This window comes from Macrobrachium rosenbergii, chromosome 1 (genome assembly GCF_040412425.1).
Source record: "Macrobrachium rosenbergii isolate ZJJX-2024 chromosome 1, ASM4041242v1, whole genome shotgun sequence".
In the NCBI taxonomy this organism is placed as follows: domain Eukaryota; kingdom Metazoa; phylum Arthropoda; class Malacostraca; order Decapoda; family Palaemonidae; genus Macrobrachium; species Macrobrachium rosenbergii.
Window position 1 is genome coordinate 24,257,862 of NC_089741.1, and position 16,130 is coordinate 24,273,991.

Below are 16,130 nucleotides of genomic sequence, written 5' to 3' on the forward strand. Positions count from 1 at the left end.
TATATATATATATATATATATATATATATATATATATATCATAAGAATAGTTAATTATTACCAGTTGTCAGAAGAATGTGATTGTTGAATTAATTTTTTTCCCATTTCCCATATTGTAGGCTAAGCGTCGGACAATCAAGAAACGAGAAGTTCGTCCCATTCGTGGTCGTGGCATGGACAACCCAAGCAATAGGTAAGGGTAAAAATTGGGGGAAGTAAATTATCAAATACTTGATAACCATCTGATTTTTTTTCATCACCTTGTATAAGAAGTGTCAAGTACAGTAATGTAGTATTCTGTGGGGTATGTTTCTTATTATTCTCAAGAGGGAGTTCTTAACATTCATATTCAAGTATTTTGTCAAATTTCTGTGAGAATTTCAAGATATTCTGAAAACCATTTAAAACAAAGCAAATCATGTGAAATAAGTTTAAAAACTCTTGAACTTTATACTTTTTCCAAATCCTAAAACAGTAAGTGGCAAAATTGCATCTTGTTAGAATTGTTTTAGGGTCAGTCTGACCCAACATGGTGTATGATGGGTTAAAAGAAGTATAAATTACACTTCCTCGTACCTGGGGAAATAAAATAATGATTACTTATTCGTGCTTTTTGTGATATTAAAAACTTTTTTTTCAGTCGATCAATGGGCGTGAGAGATTTCAATGGCATGCCTGATGGTGGTTACAATGATCATACCCCAATGAGGCGAGATGTTGAAGGTCTTAGCCCGTACCCTCCTCATGCACCACAAAGTCACTCCTCGAGTGGGCTCAAGAGCCCAGACTCAGGTGTTAATGTATCTATTCTTGAGTAAAGACAGGAGTGTTCTTTTACCTAGAGAGCAGATCATGTTAGACCTCATGATATAGTCTTCAATAAACAGCTCACAGCAAAACCTAGTGTAGATACAGCTTGTATGTCTTTGGGTGCACCTGTGATCGTGCAAACAATGGGTGGAAAAGTTGGTTGGTTTTGAAGGGTTTTTATGGTGAATGTAGGTTAAAACTCTGGAATGAAGTACAGTATGTGTGCTCAGTTATCTCCTAAGGTAGGCAAGAAACTATATTTCTACTCCTGTTACCTGATTAGGGTTAAGCCTAGTAGCAATGGTGCCAGATTTGCTAGACCTCCGCATTTGGAGTGTTGGTTTTCTTCTTATGGGAATCCATTTAAAGTGTTTCTGGTTTAATTGCCATATTTTCTCAGGTTACAATCTTCCTTGTGGTTCTGTTATCTTTCAGATCTATGTAATCCCTAAAGATGCGCCTACCTGTTTGAGATAAGCAGCTCTGCTGTATGATGTGGAAATTTCAGAATGAAAATTGCTGTACACTTATTATTCAAGAAAATAGAGTAGGTGCAAGTTTATATAGTTTACTGAAGACTGTATTATAAGGTTTTGTGGTCACATTTTATATTACAATCAGTTAAGTGCAGTTGGTAAGGGCATTGATATACACAGTAACTGTTGAATCTAATGAAATAAAAAATTTCATTATGAGGTAATGACCCATGTTATGTTGTAGTGTGTGTGTCATTGATTTGGTCATTTTTAGTCGTTACTTATATTGTCTTTTGAGAAGGTTGGTAAGGCACAGATGAACATAAATCCACCTTGAAATTGCACTAGTGCTGTTATAAATGTGCCTGAATTCCTCTGCACTGTTACCACTGCCATTACCATCAACACTAACTGCCCCATAATGCCAATGGATAAAACAATGTTACCACCTACTACATCAGTGGCCATTCGTTTAAAAGCAAGTACGTACTTCAAAAGTCATTCTTAGGCATCACTGTTGGGTGGTAAAGGTTCAAAAGTACCCAAGAGACTAGCATACAGAATTGCCTGGATCACCTAACATTGTGATATAAGTGTTTCTTGACTATTGTGTAAGCTCGTCAGATTTTGAACAATGGTCCATGAAGTAGCACAAATGCTGTCTACATGAAAATTGCTTGTGTAGAGGGGCAAAGGGATTTTGTTTTTTTTTAATTTACAGGTTTCTTTTCTTGCAAGTGTTAAGAAATTTAGTCATGCCACTGTTGTAACAGAAATGAAAAGGTTTACATTGTAAAGTGGGAATCATTGTAAAGTGGGAATCATGGCTTTATTCTGTATAGAGATGTTATTTGTCTGCTTTACCGTGATTGTGAGTGTGGCTGGCACTTTCATTTCCTTACAATGTTTTTTCTTTATACATCTGAATTCTCAATTATTCAACTTTGTTACCCAAGAGTTTTTAAGAACAGTTCAAGGGACATACTAAAGTACTGTATTTCATATTGGATGGGGTATCAAATATTTAAAATTATTTTATTATTGGAGAGATCCCTTGAAGACATTTCAGATTTTGTAGCAGTGAAGCTTATGGTATTATTTTAGTAAGCTTGCATTTTCTTAGTAGAGTAATTTGTTAAAAAAGTAGTTATGCAATATGATGTAACACAGTTGGCCACTAACATCTTTTAAAATGCTTTCCCTCTTCATTACTGAACCTTCAATGCCACCACTGCCTGACTACTATGAGGCATGAGACTTATTGAAACAGCAGGTCTGTTAGATTTTCTTTTATTCTGCAGTACTTTTGGTACAAGGTACAACAGTTCTAACAAAATGCATTTGCAAGTTTGGTTTTTTAGTTTGATGGGTATGGTTTTAGAAATCATTCACTACTTTGGGGCACTACAGCACTGTTTTTAGAGAAGCTGTGGTGTGACAAGATGGTTTTTGAAAAGCGATAAGGTCTCAGGTTTTCAACTTATAAATTTTAGGTCTATGTAGGTTTATAGTCTATCAGTGTTCATAACACACACCATTGAGTCATATTGGTAATTTCTTACCCCTCTACACAGAGCAATTGTGAGCTGTAACCCACAGTACACGAGATAAGTGAGTTATACCTGTCAGACCCGTCTGTGATGTTAGAGAAATTCTTTTGTGGTGTCATTGGGGATTATGATTCTTATTGAAAATGTACATAAGTGTGATAACCGCTGATGCCATCCTCACCGTACTCCCAGAAAGTACAAGGAGGGCAGCGGTAGAGGCCGGCAGCTCCGCCATGACCCATTGTTGAGCCGCCCTCTCCGCTGCTGTTAGACGCCAAGTATATAAGAAGATGAATTTTTATTTTTATATGACTGTTATATTGTTAAAATGGTGACGGAGACACAAAGAGACAAGTTGGATTTTGGCAAGTTTGTGGTTGACGACTGTCGTTGAAGATAAGTACGAGTGACACTACCAGTACCACAGACAGCCTGGCAATGAAGTTTGAATTGCAGATGTTTCACTTTGGAATATGATTAATAATAATATTAAACCCTAAACTGGGTGTAGCACTTCAGGATTATAATGGGTAATTTGGCCCCAAAGCCTGGAACTAAAGAAATATATCTGAGGGTGACATGGCTAAAAAGAAAGGAAAATGGAATTTTTTGACACTTGAATACTACTAAACTTTGTTATTGCCAGACTTTGCCGCAGTTTGGCTTATAAAGGGAGCTTAAAGGCATATATTACGCATGAATTTAATGGTTTTAGGATATACAGTACAGTACTAGTACAGTAATTCTTTATGGGCATCGTATCTCTTGTATTCAATACTGCATTGCTATGTTGTAACATGATTATTATTATACTCCTTTTCATATCAATGTGGCTTATCAGAACCCTGGTTTTCATTACACTCCAACTTTAAATAAATTATAACTCAAAATTCATGGTTTTATGTTGATGATGGAGAATCACAGTGTTTTCATGGAATATGTTATATATGCTGCTGAGTGGACTCAAAGAAAAAATGTGAAAATCATGACTCTGATAAGTTAGAGGTTCATTTCTTAGGAAACAATTGTTTGCTAAGATGAAAATATGAAATAAACACAATTAGTATACTCTCATTTATTATGGGCCGTGGAACCTTGATTTCTTGTCAAAACTAGGGAAATTTCTCCCACAGAACAATATCTGGCTAGGTTTTAGGGAGCTTGAAATATTTTGGCCCAAGATAATGATGCTGCCAAGCATACAGTATAATAAATGACTTGCAGGTAAATGTAACTTATATTGGTCATATATAATCTCTGCTTCCCTTCACAGGGAAATTGAATTCAATTGTTGGTTTAACTTGCATCTTGATTATTATAGTTTTGTATAACTGCAGAAATACTATTACTCATATAAACTGAATTAGAATCCTATATGACAGGGGAAATTAGTTTTCATAGGTTTTTGGCTATTGTATTGCCATGTGTAATGCCCATAATGCTTTTTTGATTGATGTGACATTCTATAATGGAATATGATATGGAATATATATTGATTTATGTAGAATTTATCATCCCTCCATGGTGTGGGATCCAAAGTTTTGTGTTACCTTGGTGCAACATGTCTGTGTTTCAGTGAGGGGCCCCCATGATTGTGTATCAACTTAGTGTCAGTTCTTGCTAATGGGACTTAAACTTAGCCTATCTTGCACTTTATTGTTGCTTTAGGAAAGTTCAACTCTTGAGAGATGCAATTGGTATTTGTACATGCTGTTTGATCCAACATTGCCTCCTTTCTTTGTAACTGGTTTTCTGCCCGTTGTCAGTTGATTTAGATTAATTGTTGCTTAATTCATCAGTGAATTTCCAAATTGATTGGGCAGATAACAAAATGAAGTATTTTGGCCATAGAGCAACAGGAGAGGTCTTAAATTTCTATATAATTGCAGTGGGCTGAAATGCTTCTTATTAGCATTTACAATGTTCTTTGATATTAAGAATAGAATTATGGGGATGCTTCAGTGTTTTGCATGCATTTGAAAATTTGCAGCCAGATACATTATAGCATTAAGAAAATACAGTATACTGATGTAATATAGGTAGTAAGCCAATATTGTACTTTTTTCTGAAGGGATACATGTATATATCTTTGCTGTTTCATTGCTTGAAAATTAACTTTCAGTGAATTAATTGTTCTCGTAAATGGTGTGGGTAAAAAAAAAATTTTAAGAACTGTATGTAGGTGACTTTGGAATTCCATGTAACTACAGTTTACACATTTTTGTTTGAAGTTATAACTTTTTGAATACCATAATGAGCAATTGGTCATTTGAAAAAAAGGCTTTTCTTGCATGTGTATTTTTGAAGCTCAGAAAATTGTTAGTCATTTCCTAAAACATCTGAAGTTTCCTGTGTGCTGTATGATGGGGAAAATGCAGTTGTGGTTTTAAGTCTGGTATTTTAGGCTCTTAATTTATAAGTATTTAAGACTTATTGCTCTTCTTTAAGCTGCACAGTAGCATTTCGGATCAAGTTTTTGAATGGGCCCCTCCTTGATGTTAAGCTTAAAACATAACTTTTAACAACTGAATTTCCGAGAGAGAAGAACAGATGAATTTATAGTATTTAATGAAGATTATACCATGTTATAGAATTGTAAAGTATTAAATTGCTATCTATATTCAAAGTTTCTCAGCTAGAAATAATAAAGACTATTTAACTTTTTGCATGAGTAGTAAATTAAATTAAAACCTTCATTTCAGTATGTATCAGGCACACAGTATTGTATTGCCTATGTAGTTTGTAATACTAAACATTTCCTAGCAACCAAGTTGATCATAGAAGAATATATTTTGGGTGGATAAACCTTGTACATGAGGATGTTGAATACTGTAGTTCATATAACTACAGAAGGCTAGTTTTTATTCGTGTTGGGTTAATTTGCTAAGAATGAAATGATCACTGGTGGGTGTCATCAGTGCTGCTGTTCTCCTCCCTCGGAAACTCTTCATCAAACTAATTGTTGTATCAATATTGAAATGTTAACCCAAGCAAGTTTGAATCAATGTAATAGTAACATTAATTTGTGTAGCAAAATTGAAGCCATGTTATAATACTAACCTCCAAACGACACAACACAAACTTGTTGGGGGATGTTTTGTTGTGTGATTTCATGTCATATGTAGCCTGTGCCCTAAATTCCTTGGTCATCTGTGAGTCTCTCTCTTGCTCTAAATTCCATTTAAAAGGTCTCATGGAACCTAAGGCAGTAAAATCATACTGGTTGGGAGGGGGTTGAGTGTCATGATTAAATGCAGAATATGATAGTGTTCTGCTTCACCACAGCTGACAGATTTTGCCTCGTTCCAGCAAAGAATCTTTGAATCATTTGCAAGTATTTTGAAATTTTAATAGTGGTTGTAATTACCTTTTTTGCAGTCATGATGTAGAGGTACTCACAGACTACCATGGAACTTGGGGTCCATATCAATACCCAAATTAGATATTTTGTGTGATGATTAGCCTGCAGCATCAATTTTTAAAACAGTAATGGAATGGTTGGAAGTGTATCTTCTTGAACTTTATAATAATGGACGTAAAGATTTGGGACATGTAATGTGGTAAGGCTTCTTCCTGCAAAAATAGCATAAAATGAAGCATTGTGGTATAAAGTATGCATAGACAGAATTAAAGTTGGGTAAGTAAAAGTTAGGTCTGATTAGCGTGAAAATATAACTGTTTGACGTAATGAAATATAAGATGTAAAATAACTAATTGTTTGGCAGCGCGAAATTGAGAATGGAATTTTTGTCACTTTTGGAAAATGCTTTTCTGGTAATTTTCTGTAATGATATGGATAACGTGAAGGATTTCTTTCATTTTTATTGCTGAGGAAGTTGATTATTCTTGGTTATGCATGATATTGTCAGTGAATTTTAGTTATTAGAAGATTATCATTTATTTTGTTGAAACACTTGAGTAAGTTGGTTTTCATAACTTTTTTTTTTATCATATTTTGGGTTAATTTCTCTTAGAATCCTTCTAGCCAGGAAGCCATATTGGCTGTATGCCTAAGCAGCTATATTTTGTCATGGTCAGTGTTGGTTTTAGGTTTTGATGGAGGTCAGGAGAAAGGCTGCCTACGGAGTGTATAGTCTGGTACTGAAAGTAAAAGGTTGGTTGGAAAAACTGTTTTATTCTCCTGGTGTCGTATGTTTATGAGGAAAAAAATTACTTGCCGGGAAACTTGCAAAGGTATCAGTTGTCCTTGAAATATCCATTGGCACCAATTTTTTTATTTTATTTTTGTAGGGTGTGCAGTTCAGTGCCTCAAAGCCACCAAATAATACGAAACAGGATTAGCATACATCACAGAATAGTGTAAATTTCAGTGACTAGAAGTACAGTATATTAAAGAGGTCCTTCAAAATTCTCCTAAAATGCCATGTTCATCAAATTAAATTTTCATTCAACAAATTGTATGAAGATGATATAAATGTTGAAAAGTTGGGTCCATGAATGTGTATGCATTAAGGGAAGTGATATTAATAAAGCAGCCAAAGCTGCAATGGTTATGACTAAATGAATTACCATATAAAACTCTTCCTTTTTGAGAAATGGCAGACATTGTGAAGTAATCTAACAGTAACAGATTATTAAACTGGCTGTTGAATTCTGGTGTTCTTTATTAGAAAACTATTTTTGGGTAACATTATCCCAACTTAGAAGTGGTCACACTCATTCAACCCAAACACCGAAGGTCCTTGAGTGACCGTCCAGCTTCAACCAGCAACGCGTATTAGTTACTGAAAACAAAACTTGAAAGGAATTTTATTGGAATCATTTTCAACTTATTCCATTGCAGTAATTAACATTTAAGGTGGTGCAGTATGTTCAGTATATTAAGTAACTAATATAATCAGGAACAAACCCATCAATTCAGCTGTATGAGCGATAAGATTCAAGTCAGTGGTCTGTCGAAACTATATATTAATACATGCTGTTGAGCGAGAGCCCATGCTAGCACAAGCCTGATGAACATGGTTTCAATGTTACAAAAAAGACTTCAATCATAAATTTTGGCCCATGAGTTTTTGGTCTTAATTTGAATCCAGTTTGTTTTCCATTCTTATCTTATTGTAGTTATGTGGCATATATATTTTTTAAAATACGCTGAGTTGTAAGACCCTTGTAGATCTAAGGTTCTATCATCAATGATAAGTTTAGAAAAGTTATATATTTAACATTTATGATAAATGTTACAACAAACAATAAATTGCAAATACAGTACAAAGCTTTATCTAAATGTAAATGAGGAGCTTACAGGTGAATGTGATTGCTGCATCATAAGGCAGTAAATTTTAAAAGTTTTTAGCCATATAGAAATACAGTATTGTACAGTATTTTGAAGTGTTCCTAAATTACTGTATATAACAAACTAATCTATATTAACAATGAAGACTAATAACAAAGTTTGATATTATGGAATTTATCAGCCATTAATATCTTTGCTGATTTTCATACTGTGGGTAGGCATCTACCTCCCCTTCCTGGTACTCGGGCTCTTGGCGGAACCTGCGTTGGGCAACCTGGGGCGAGTATTTCTGTGGAACTTCATACTCCAAATCGCCTTTGTATGGTGGAGGAACGATGTAAAGATCTTCATTCACCTTTGCTTGTGCAGCAATGATAGCTTTGTCACATTGCACGTTGAACCACCACTCGCAAACGCGATTTTCTTGGTTGTAGATTGTTCCATTGGGGCAAAGGAAGGACTCCATCAACCCATCTGTCTTGCAGTAATGCCATACCTGTTGTTGAAGGAGAATTTGTCATTAGCATGTTGGTTTTTTTTTTATATGGTTTGTGGCTAATTGCCTAAAGTGCCACATTATACAAGTAATGTGCATATTTAATTATAAGCTGTACTCAGTCCTCAATACAGTATTATAAGATATTTAAGCAGAATAATATTTCATTACATTGAAACGATGCGTTAGAGATTAGGACTTGGTGGGATCTTATGATCAGGTAAAACATTCATTTCAATAGTGTGGCTGCTTTCTCATAAGATTGGCCAGAAGGTATGTACTGGCACATCACAAATGATGTAAAACAAATGCATCAGAGAGGTAATTCTTTTACATTACCTGGCAATGGGCAGTGTCGTCAGCATAAAAGCCTGGCAAACGGTCACTGCATGAGAACCCGGTGTTGGGGATGAAGGCGTGTACAGGATAATCTTTGCCAGGTTCACCTAAAAGGAAATTTCATAAGTAATATGGTAACTTTTAAATTTAAAGAAGTTGCTTTGAAACACTTCACATGTCAAAGATGGAACTAAATTTTGCAGAAACGTTAAAATCAATAGTATTTGAAAGAAAAGTTGAGCATATTTTAAAAAATTGAGCTCATTCTGCATAAATGGGCAAAACTCTTATCTAGAAAATGTTGTGATGCATTAGACTGTCAAGGGAAATGAGATTAGTTGTTCAAATGAATTTAGCAATGATTACTTCATCTAGATATAACAACACAATATGATATATACAGTATACGAGCAAGTATAAAAAAAGCTGATCCAAATAAATTTATCAGTTTTGAATGAAGTAGGATGGATTTTATTGTGTTCCTTCAGAATGACTGTCAGGAGCAATGAGGAACTGTAGCTAGCGATGGTTCCTTTCCGATAAGTTCACATGGTGTACAGATCAAGGAAGGCATGATCTAATTGTTTGGTCGTGTGTTGGTTGCGTGCAATACACACGCCTACCGTATTTGGTCTGGTTAACTAAACTAGTGGTGCTTAATAACTGTAAACATCTGTTACAACGTAATTATTTGATATTTGTGAATTCAGAAAGTCTGGAAGCGCTCTTATTAGTAAGATGTTCAAAAACCTCTCCATTACGGTAGATACATAATATATATATATATATATATATATATATATATATATATATATATAATATATATATATATATATATATATATATATATATATATATATATATATATATATTATATATATAGTATAAAGAGTATTTTTTAGTTATGTTTCTAAGATGATTTTTAAATATGGCATGCTATTTTTTGTGATGTCACTTTAATGTTGAGCTCAATCGAAGTTGACCATTTAATAAAAATTTTCTTCCTGCCAAGGATTACGCTTCAAATGACCAGTTTTCACAACAATAATGTGGCGAAGGACATTGTTTTATAGCTGCAGTATTACTTATAACCATACAGTACCTGGAATGGTGTTTAGATTTTGTTCTTCATCTTCATCGTACTGTGGTTCCTTTTCATATCGGTTTTGGTACTTGGGTGGGTCAGCCCTGTATTGATTGGCCTGTGGCGAAGGATATCTGAAGAGAAAAGAAAGGATATTGACACTAGACAGGTGCAGTAGGCTATACAGTGGGTAGACTTTTACAGTATTGTGATATTCATTTCCTAGGAGCAATATGCCTGCAAAAGATTTTCCTATGTACATCAGTACAAAAAAAAAAAAAAAAAAACTAAACCCACACAAGGTAAGATTCAGGTTTAAAGTAAATTCATTTGTCAAACTCCCAGAGAGAAAGAGAGAGAATCTGGTGATAATGTTACTAATGCTCTGCAATTCTTATAATAGTACTTTGATCAGACCGCTGACGATGGGTGAAAATTAGATGAAGACACAGTTAAATAAGTTGAATAGCTAGGAGGGAAAGAAGTAATAGTTATTTACTTGGGCTGACAGGATGCTGCAATGGACCTTTTAGTACCTCCTGTGTGCACTGAGCAAGGACAAGGCTTTCTGCAGGCAGTACCTCCAAAGGTCGGTTATACGTCTGCTACATTTAGTTGCACTAATAGTACGATCATGTGGTTCCAGTACGAGCACAAATAGTCAAAGATAACCCTGAGATACATCACACCAAGAATTTTGAGTTTCCTTAAATACGCCGGTGTTAGCAAACCAGCCGATCGAGACTACAAAGTCTACCCCAAAAGCCAATCAAAGTCCTTCAAAAAGAAGGCATCATGCTTACCCCATACAAAATGGGAAAAAAGCACGTTAAAAGAAGAAGAAGAAGTTACCAAACCAGTTATGCAAGTCATTTAAAAATGAACCTTCGAGTTACTGACCCAAAATAAAAGATAATCTAACGTGGATTTAGCTGATCTATACACACTTTCTGTACGGATACTTAAAATTGTAAGCGGACAAGTTCTGGCAGCTATCTTAGGTAGTGTGTGAAAGAAGTAGGCGGCTAGTATGGACCAATAGCGATGAAAATTGTCAAGCTTACCAGTTGATGCGTTGTTTGGTTCATAATTCCTATCGGGAAAATCTTGCTTGCAATAGGAATACGATTTAATAGTCTGAGTCGGCTAACCTACTGATTGTAACTTTTGTGGACTGTTATTTCTAAGCGATAATTGAACAATAATTATACGGATCCAAATCTTCATTTGTTTGCGGATAAATACATTACAATTTACAGGTGACTGGTAGTCCTCCGCGTTCATCTGGAAAAATGTGTTTTCTTAAAAGTGTAAGGTTGCCATGCGAATTAAAGTGTGTTAAGTAAAGTGTTCAGTTACCAAGTGATTTCTTCATAAGGTATGTAGCTTGTAAAGCATTAAAAGGTCAATGTCCAGAACAACTCCGCGGTGAGATATAAGAAAATAGGTCACACTATAATTTTCACAATATAAAATAATAAAACTTTGTCTCTGAACACTTTTTGAGGAGATTCACCATATCCGAGATATTAATGATTATCTAATCGGCATCCTCGAAAAGTTTCTAAGTCGTTTGTTTACATCCAGTAGGGAGTTGGTTCGAAAATGAGGTTTTTTACTGTAATGTTTCTCAGGAAGAGTGTAATGGTTCTCAGAAAAACTAGTTCCCCATCGAATGATTTTCGATTTTTGACATAAGGTTAGACAATACCTGTCCCCCAACCCCCTCCATAGCTAATATGGCAAAATTGTGGGTGTTTCCTCATCATAAGAAGTGGTCTAAAACGCTTTAAATATGAAAAATATTACATTTTACTTTTAATTTTGGTACTTTATGCATGCGGAGTTCTTCTGGACATTCACCATAAACAAGTTAAAGTGACCTCCATGCTATATGACTATCTCTACTCGGCTTAGCCTAGACCTATATGTGTCATATCCAGGTGAGGTGAAATTGCTTGGCTAGCATATTGCCGGCCGCCTGTGAAATTGGACAAACCGCCAGCCAACAGTTAACATATTAACATAACTAGTCAGTTCTAGGTAAAATTGTATAAGGTGTCAATAAAACTCCTGCCAGCCATTTTTGCATGAAAAGCATTTTGGGTTTTTCATGCAAAAATGGCTAGGAATACCAACCTAACGTAACCTAGGGGAGTGTACCGGTTACAATTTTGCCGCATTGTCTATGGAGGGGGCGGGCCCGCCGCGTTATTGTCTAACCTTATAAGTCGTAATTTGATTAATTTATTTTTTATCGTTTGTGCACAGTGTTTATGGGGTTCAAAATAACGAGAATGAAGAGCTTTTTTCAAAAAAGTAGGTTGCAGCTTCATAGCCTGTATTGGAAACTTATATAATAATACCCAGTTCTTCGCCAAACATAATATTATGACACATATGTTTTTTCCCCAGACCTTTTTTTTTTTTTTTGCATTTTTTCATATTCTGGGTCTAGTCTTTTATTGTGGGACAAACTAAATATTTGGGTTTCCCCTTCTCATACTCCCTTGCTACTTGGGAAACAGAGGATTTTGTGTGGCGAAAATGAGTAGCAGTAAGGACAATAGGCCTAACTTCGTGAAATACACTCTCAAACTTTGGGAGAAGCAGTGATAAAATATGCATGCTGTATTCGTGTTGTCACTTGAGGAATATATATATATATATATATATATATATATATATATATATATATATATATATATATATATATATATATATATATATATATATATAATGTATATATAGGCCTAGGCCTAGTTTGTACCATTTGAAAGGGCAAAATCTTGACCTAACCTTGCGTAGAACAGCTTGCCCTGTTTGACTGTTTGTATGGGTTAGGTGCAACATGAAAGCATCCCAGCCTACTCCAGAACGAAATATCCCACCTGGCCAAAGGGGCTTCACCCCAGTGGCCCCAACCTCTGTAACCTTATCTAGGTTAATAACAAATCCTGTGTCTTTGTGCCAATCTGAGGACTGAACACCTTGTTTTAGAACATGGGCATAAAACATGAAATTTTAATTTCTCACCATTAGTTGAAGTGAAATTTGCATGTTTCTTTAAGTGTTGGGAGCAAAAATACTAATCCCATATTCATTGTTTGCAGTAGAGTATTTACACAAAAAGAAAGAACTATTGTCTAAATGGGATTAAGACTGAATTAAGAATTAGGAAAATTCCTTAGCCTTCCAGCATTATTGGTTTAATACAGTACTGTATCTTCCTTGTCATCAGCGTATTCCAAATAGTGTCTGGTATTTCATAAGGTGAAAACCACTGCAATTAGGAGCATGCATCCATCAGCATTATGTGATTCTATCTCAAGCAGTTTTATCACAAATCACCCCATAATGATTTTCATGACAATGTCAGGATTCAAAATGTTAAGGTAGACCCATACTGTCATAAGTTAAAAGTAGGGCACCTACTGTAACCCAGCATGTGAGTTATATCTACACGTTAATGTAATATAAAATGCAGGTCTCAGTTCTTAAGTCAAGTTTTACCTTGCCACAAACCAAGTGAACATTTCTAGCTAAAGGTTATCCTATGTAACTAGGTTTATGTAGTAAAAATGTGTAACAAACAATTTGCTGTTCAAAATTGCAGTACCTTTGTATTGCTATGGATATAGTGTAAGTAGCAAAGAGTACTAGAAGTTTGCTAGTTTTACTGTTAGACTTGTCATATTCTCTTCAGTGCGAAGCACTTGACATGAGAATTGTTTATTGTTTATTTTATAAGTGAAGAGTAGAAATGGTGGTTGCAAACACATTATACATGGTAAAACAAATATTTTGTTGATGTCACAAGTTAGATTAGGCTGTTACCAGTCCCGTGGGACAGGTTAGTTTTCCCCCTTTTGTTGGAGGCTAGGTTAGGGAAGCCAGCTATAAGTTATAAAACTACCCAAAAAGGGGTATGTTGAAGCCTCACAAATAAAACAGGAAATTGAGAAGTTTCGAAACTCCATTATCTTGCTAATTATGAACAGTGTGAGATAACTGTATGTTGTAATGAGACTGATTGCTTAGAGAGAAAAAAAAAAAGAAGCGATAGACATGAATAACATGCACAGACAATAGAACAAATTAAAAGTGAAAATAAGTAGCATGTATTCTTAATAGGTAAAGGAGAGATTTGTGTTATTGAATATCTGCTAGTAATTATTTAATTTTCAAGTGTATAAAAGCCATTGTATACTACTTTATGGTGTGTTTTTTTTTTTATTTTAAAGTTTGAGATAAGAACAAAAATACAAGTTCAATGAATGCTAGTAAATATAACCTAAAAATCTCCAACAACTTTGGGAGTTTAGTTTTAATAGCATGGTTTCACAATGAGGCCTGACATTCCTCTAGAGATAGTTTGTGAAGTAAATACAGAACTGTACAATAGAAAGTAAAATATTGCTGTAAGGTGTTCGGTCTTACTCACTGCCTACTGTCTGTCATATGGAGTGGAATTTTATGTTACTAAATACCTGTGATATCTTGATCATACCTTACTTTATTAAACTCCAATTTTTAGATATAGATATATATATATATATATATATATATATATATATATATATATATATATATATATATATATATATATATATATATATTATATATATATTTTATGAATAACAATGATAGGCTGCATTGGACATAAAGTTTAACTCACAAAATCTTAACAAGAGAATGCAAGGCAACCATAAGTATGATACAATTGCAAAATTACTTGAATATAGTATTGCCATCATTTTTGACGTGCCAGTTGACTGTTTAGTTACTGTAGTAAATAAACAAAAGAGAAAATTATATTACTCACCTCTCTCTTTCTTGGAAGTTCTGGGAAGGTTCTCTGTAAAGAGGAGTTTCATATGCCTGCTGTGCTAAAGGTGATCCAAGGCACACACCCAGTAAACCTGAAAACAGTAGATACATTCGTATGCAAATATCAGTTTTCAGGTGACAGTTCTCAAATTTAAACATCATAATACACATGTTAGATACTACCTATACGTAAATTGTTTCATGAGGATATAATTACAACTACTGTATCGCATGACTTGGTATTTTTGAAACAAATATACTGTTTTCAAAACCCAGGTGAAAGGTTGGTGCTAAGAACTAAAGGACTTAATAGGAGGCTATTAAGGAGTGCTAGAAAATTGGGTTAGAAATTTGCCCGGAAAGTATTGGAACGGATTCCATTTTTTTCCCACGTTCTGATGTGATCTGTTTGGTTCTTTATTGGTTCTGAGGAGATATTAACCGATTCTTATAAAGGTGAGTCAGAAATAGGTTTAAAAGTAGAGGAAGATGAGAGAGTCTTGTGAGAGCATGGGATTCAGGAAAAGGTCATGAGAAAAAATGAGTTGTCAAGCAATTATGAGTAGTATGTTACAGATAACCAATTAAAACCGTTTTACATTTTCTCTTTTAGTCGTTTATATTGTAACTTTTAAACTGTTTTTTCGGCTTTCTCTTTCCCCCAGAAATTGAAACATGATTTTGTTGTTAGTTTTTGAAACTTATTCTACTCACAGGAGTAAAACGTTAACTTTTAAATGTACTTACTTAAAACGACGATAGGTATCATGGTTAGTATCTGGAAAGAAAAATGAAAATGTGAGCCATTGCTAGCTTAATGATGGAAGGTTTCATAAAAAGTTAAGTATACCTTAGTTTAACCAGACCACTGAGCTGATTAACAGCTCTCCTAGGGCTGGCCCGAAGGATTAGAACCAGTTGGTTACCTAGCAACGGGACCTACAGCTTATTGTGGAATCCGGGCCACATTGTAACAATGAATTTCTATCACCAGAAATAAACTCCTCTAATTCTTCATTGGCCGGTCGGAGAATCGAACGCGGGCCCAGCAGAGTGCTAGCTGAGGACGGTATCCAGTAACCAATGTTTTGTAAGGCTGTGAATGTGTCAGGAGCATTTGCCACATCTATATGACTGAATTGTATGTTGTTCAGGAATATAAGTACATTATGGAGTTGCATCTGTATATATTTTTTTTAATTCTGTAAGGCATTAAAATCCTCCACCAGATGATCCTGAGCCATCTGGCGGTCGAGACCCAAACTTTCACCGTGACTGTAATGAACGGTCG

At 34.8% G+C, this 16,130-nt stretch overlaps 3 protein-coding genes across 14 annotated transcripts in view; 2 read left to right on the plus strand and 1 right to left on the minus strand.

Annotated features, from left to right (window-relative positions):
• LOC136842693 (constitutive coactivator of PPAR-gamma-like protein 1 homolog) overlaps positions 1 to 6,964 on the plus strand; it is a 100,400-nt gene extending 93,436 nt beyond the window's left edge. For all 5 annotated transcript variants that reach the window (XM_067110567.1, XM_067110479.1, XM_067110401.1 and 2 more), the window contains 2 exons: positions 120 to 193; positions 641 to 6,964. In XM_067110567.1, the coding sequence (XP_066966668.1) occupies positions 120 to 193; positions 641 to 818 (252 nt within the window). In that variant the 3' untranslated portion in view covers positions 819 to 6,964. The remainder of the gene's footprint in view (positions 1 to 119; positions 194 to 640) is intronic.
• A 1,029-nt stretch (positions 6,965 to 7,993) lies between these two features.
• Positions 7,994 to 16,130, minus strand: part of LOC136843441 (uncharacterized) — a 10,329-nt gene continuing 2,192 nt past the window's right edge. Inside the window, exons 2-6 of the mRNA XM_067111990.1 lie at positions 15,587 to 15,617; positions 14,835 to 14,931; positions 10,028 to 10,143; positions 8,926 to 9,032; positions 7,994 to 8,586 (exon numbers count right to left, since the gene is read on the minus strand). Of these exons, the coding sequence (XP_066968091.1) occupies positions 8,275 to 8,586; positions 8,926 to 9,032; positions 10,028 to 10,143; positions 14,835 to 14,931; positions 15,587 to 15,608 (654 nt within the window). The 5' untranslated portion in view covers positions 15,609 to 15,617 and the 3' untranslated portion in view covers positions 7,994 to 8,274. The remainder of the gene's footprint in view (positions 8,587 to 8,925; positions 9,033 to 10,027; positions 10,144 to 14,834; positions 14,932 to 15,586; positions 15,618 to 16,130) is intronic.
• Positions 10,984 to 16,130, plus strand: part of LOC136843116 (uncharacterized) — a 145,677-nt gene continuing 140,530 nt past the window's right edge. For 2 of the 8 annotated variants that reach the window (XM_067111260.1, XM_067111334.1), the window contains exon 1: positions 11,075 to 11,387. The gene's annotated coding sequence lies outside the window, so the exon portion shown is untranslated. Of the gene's footprint in view, positions 11,388 to 16,130 lie in introns of all 8 variants that reach the window. The other 6 variants (XM_067111502.1, XM_067111185.1, XM_067111680.1 and 3 more) reach the window with 6 other exon arrangements.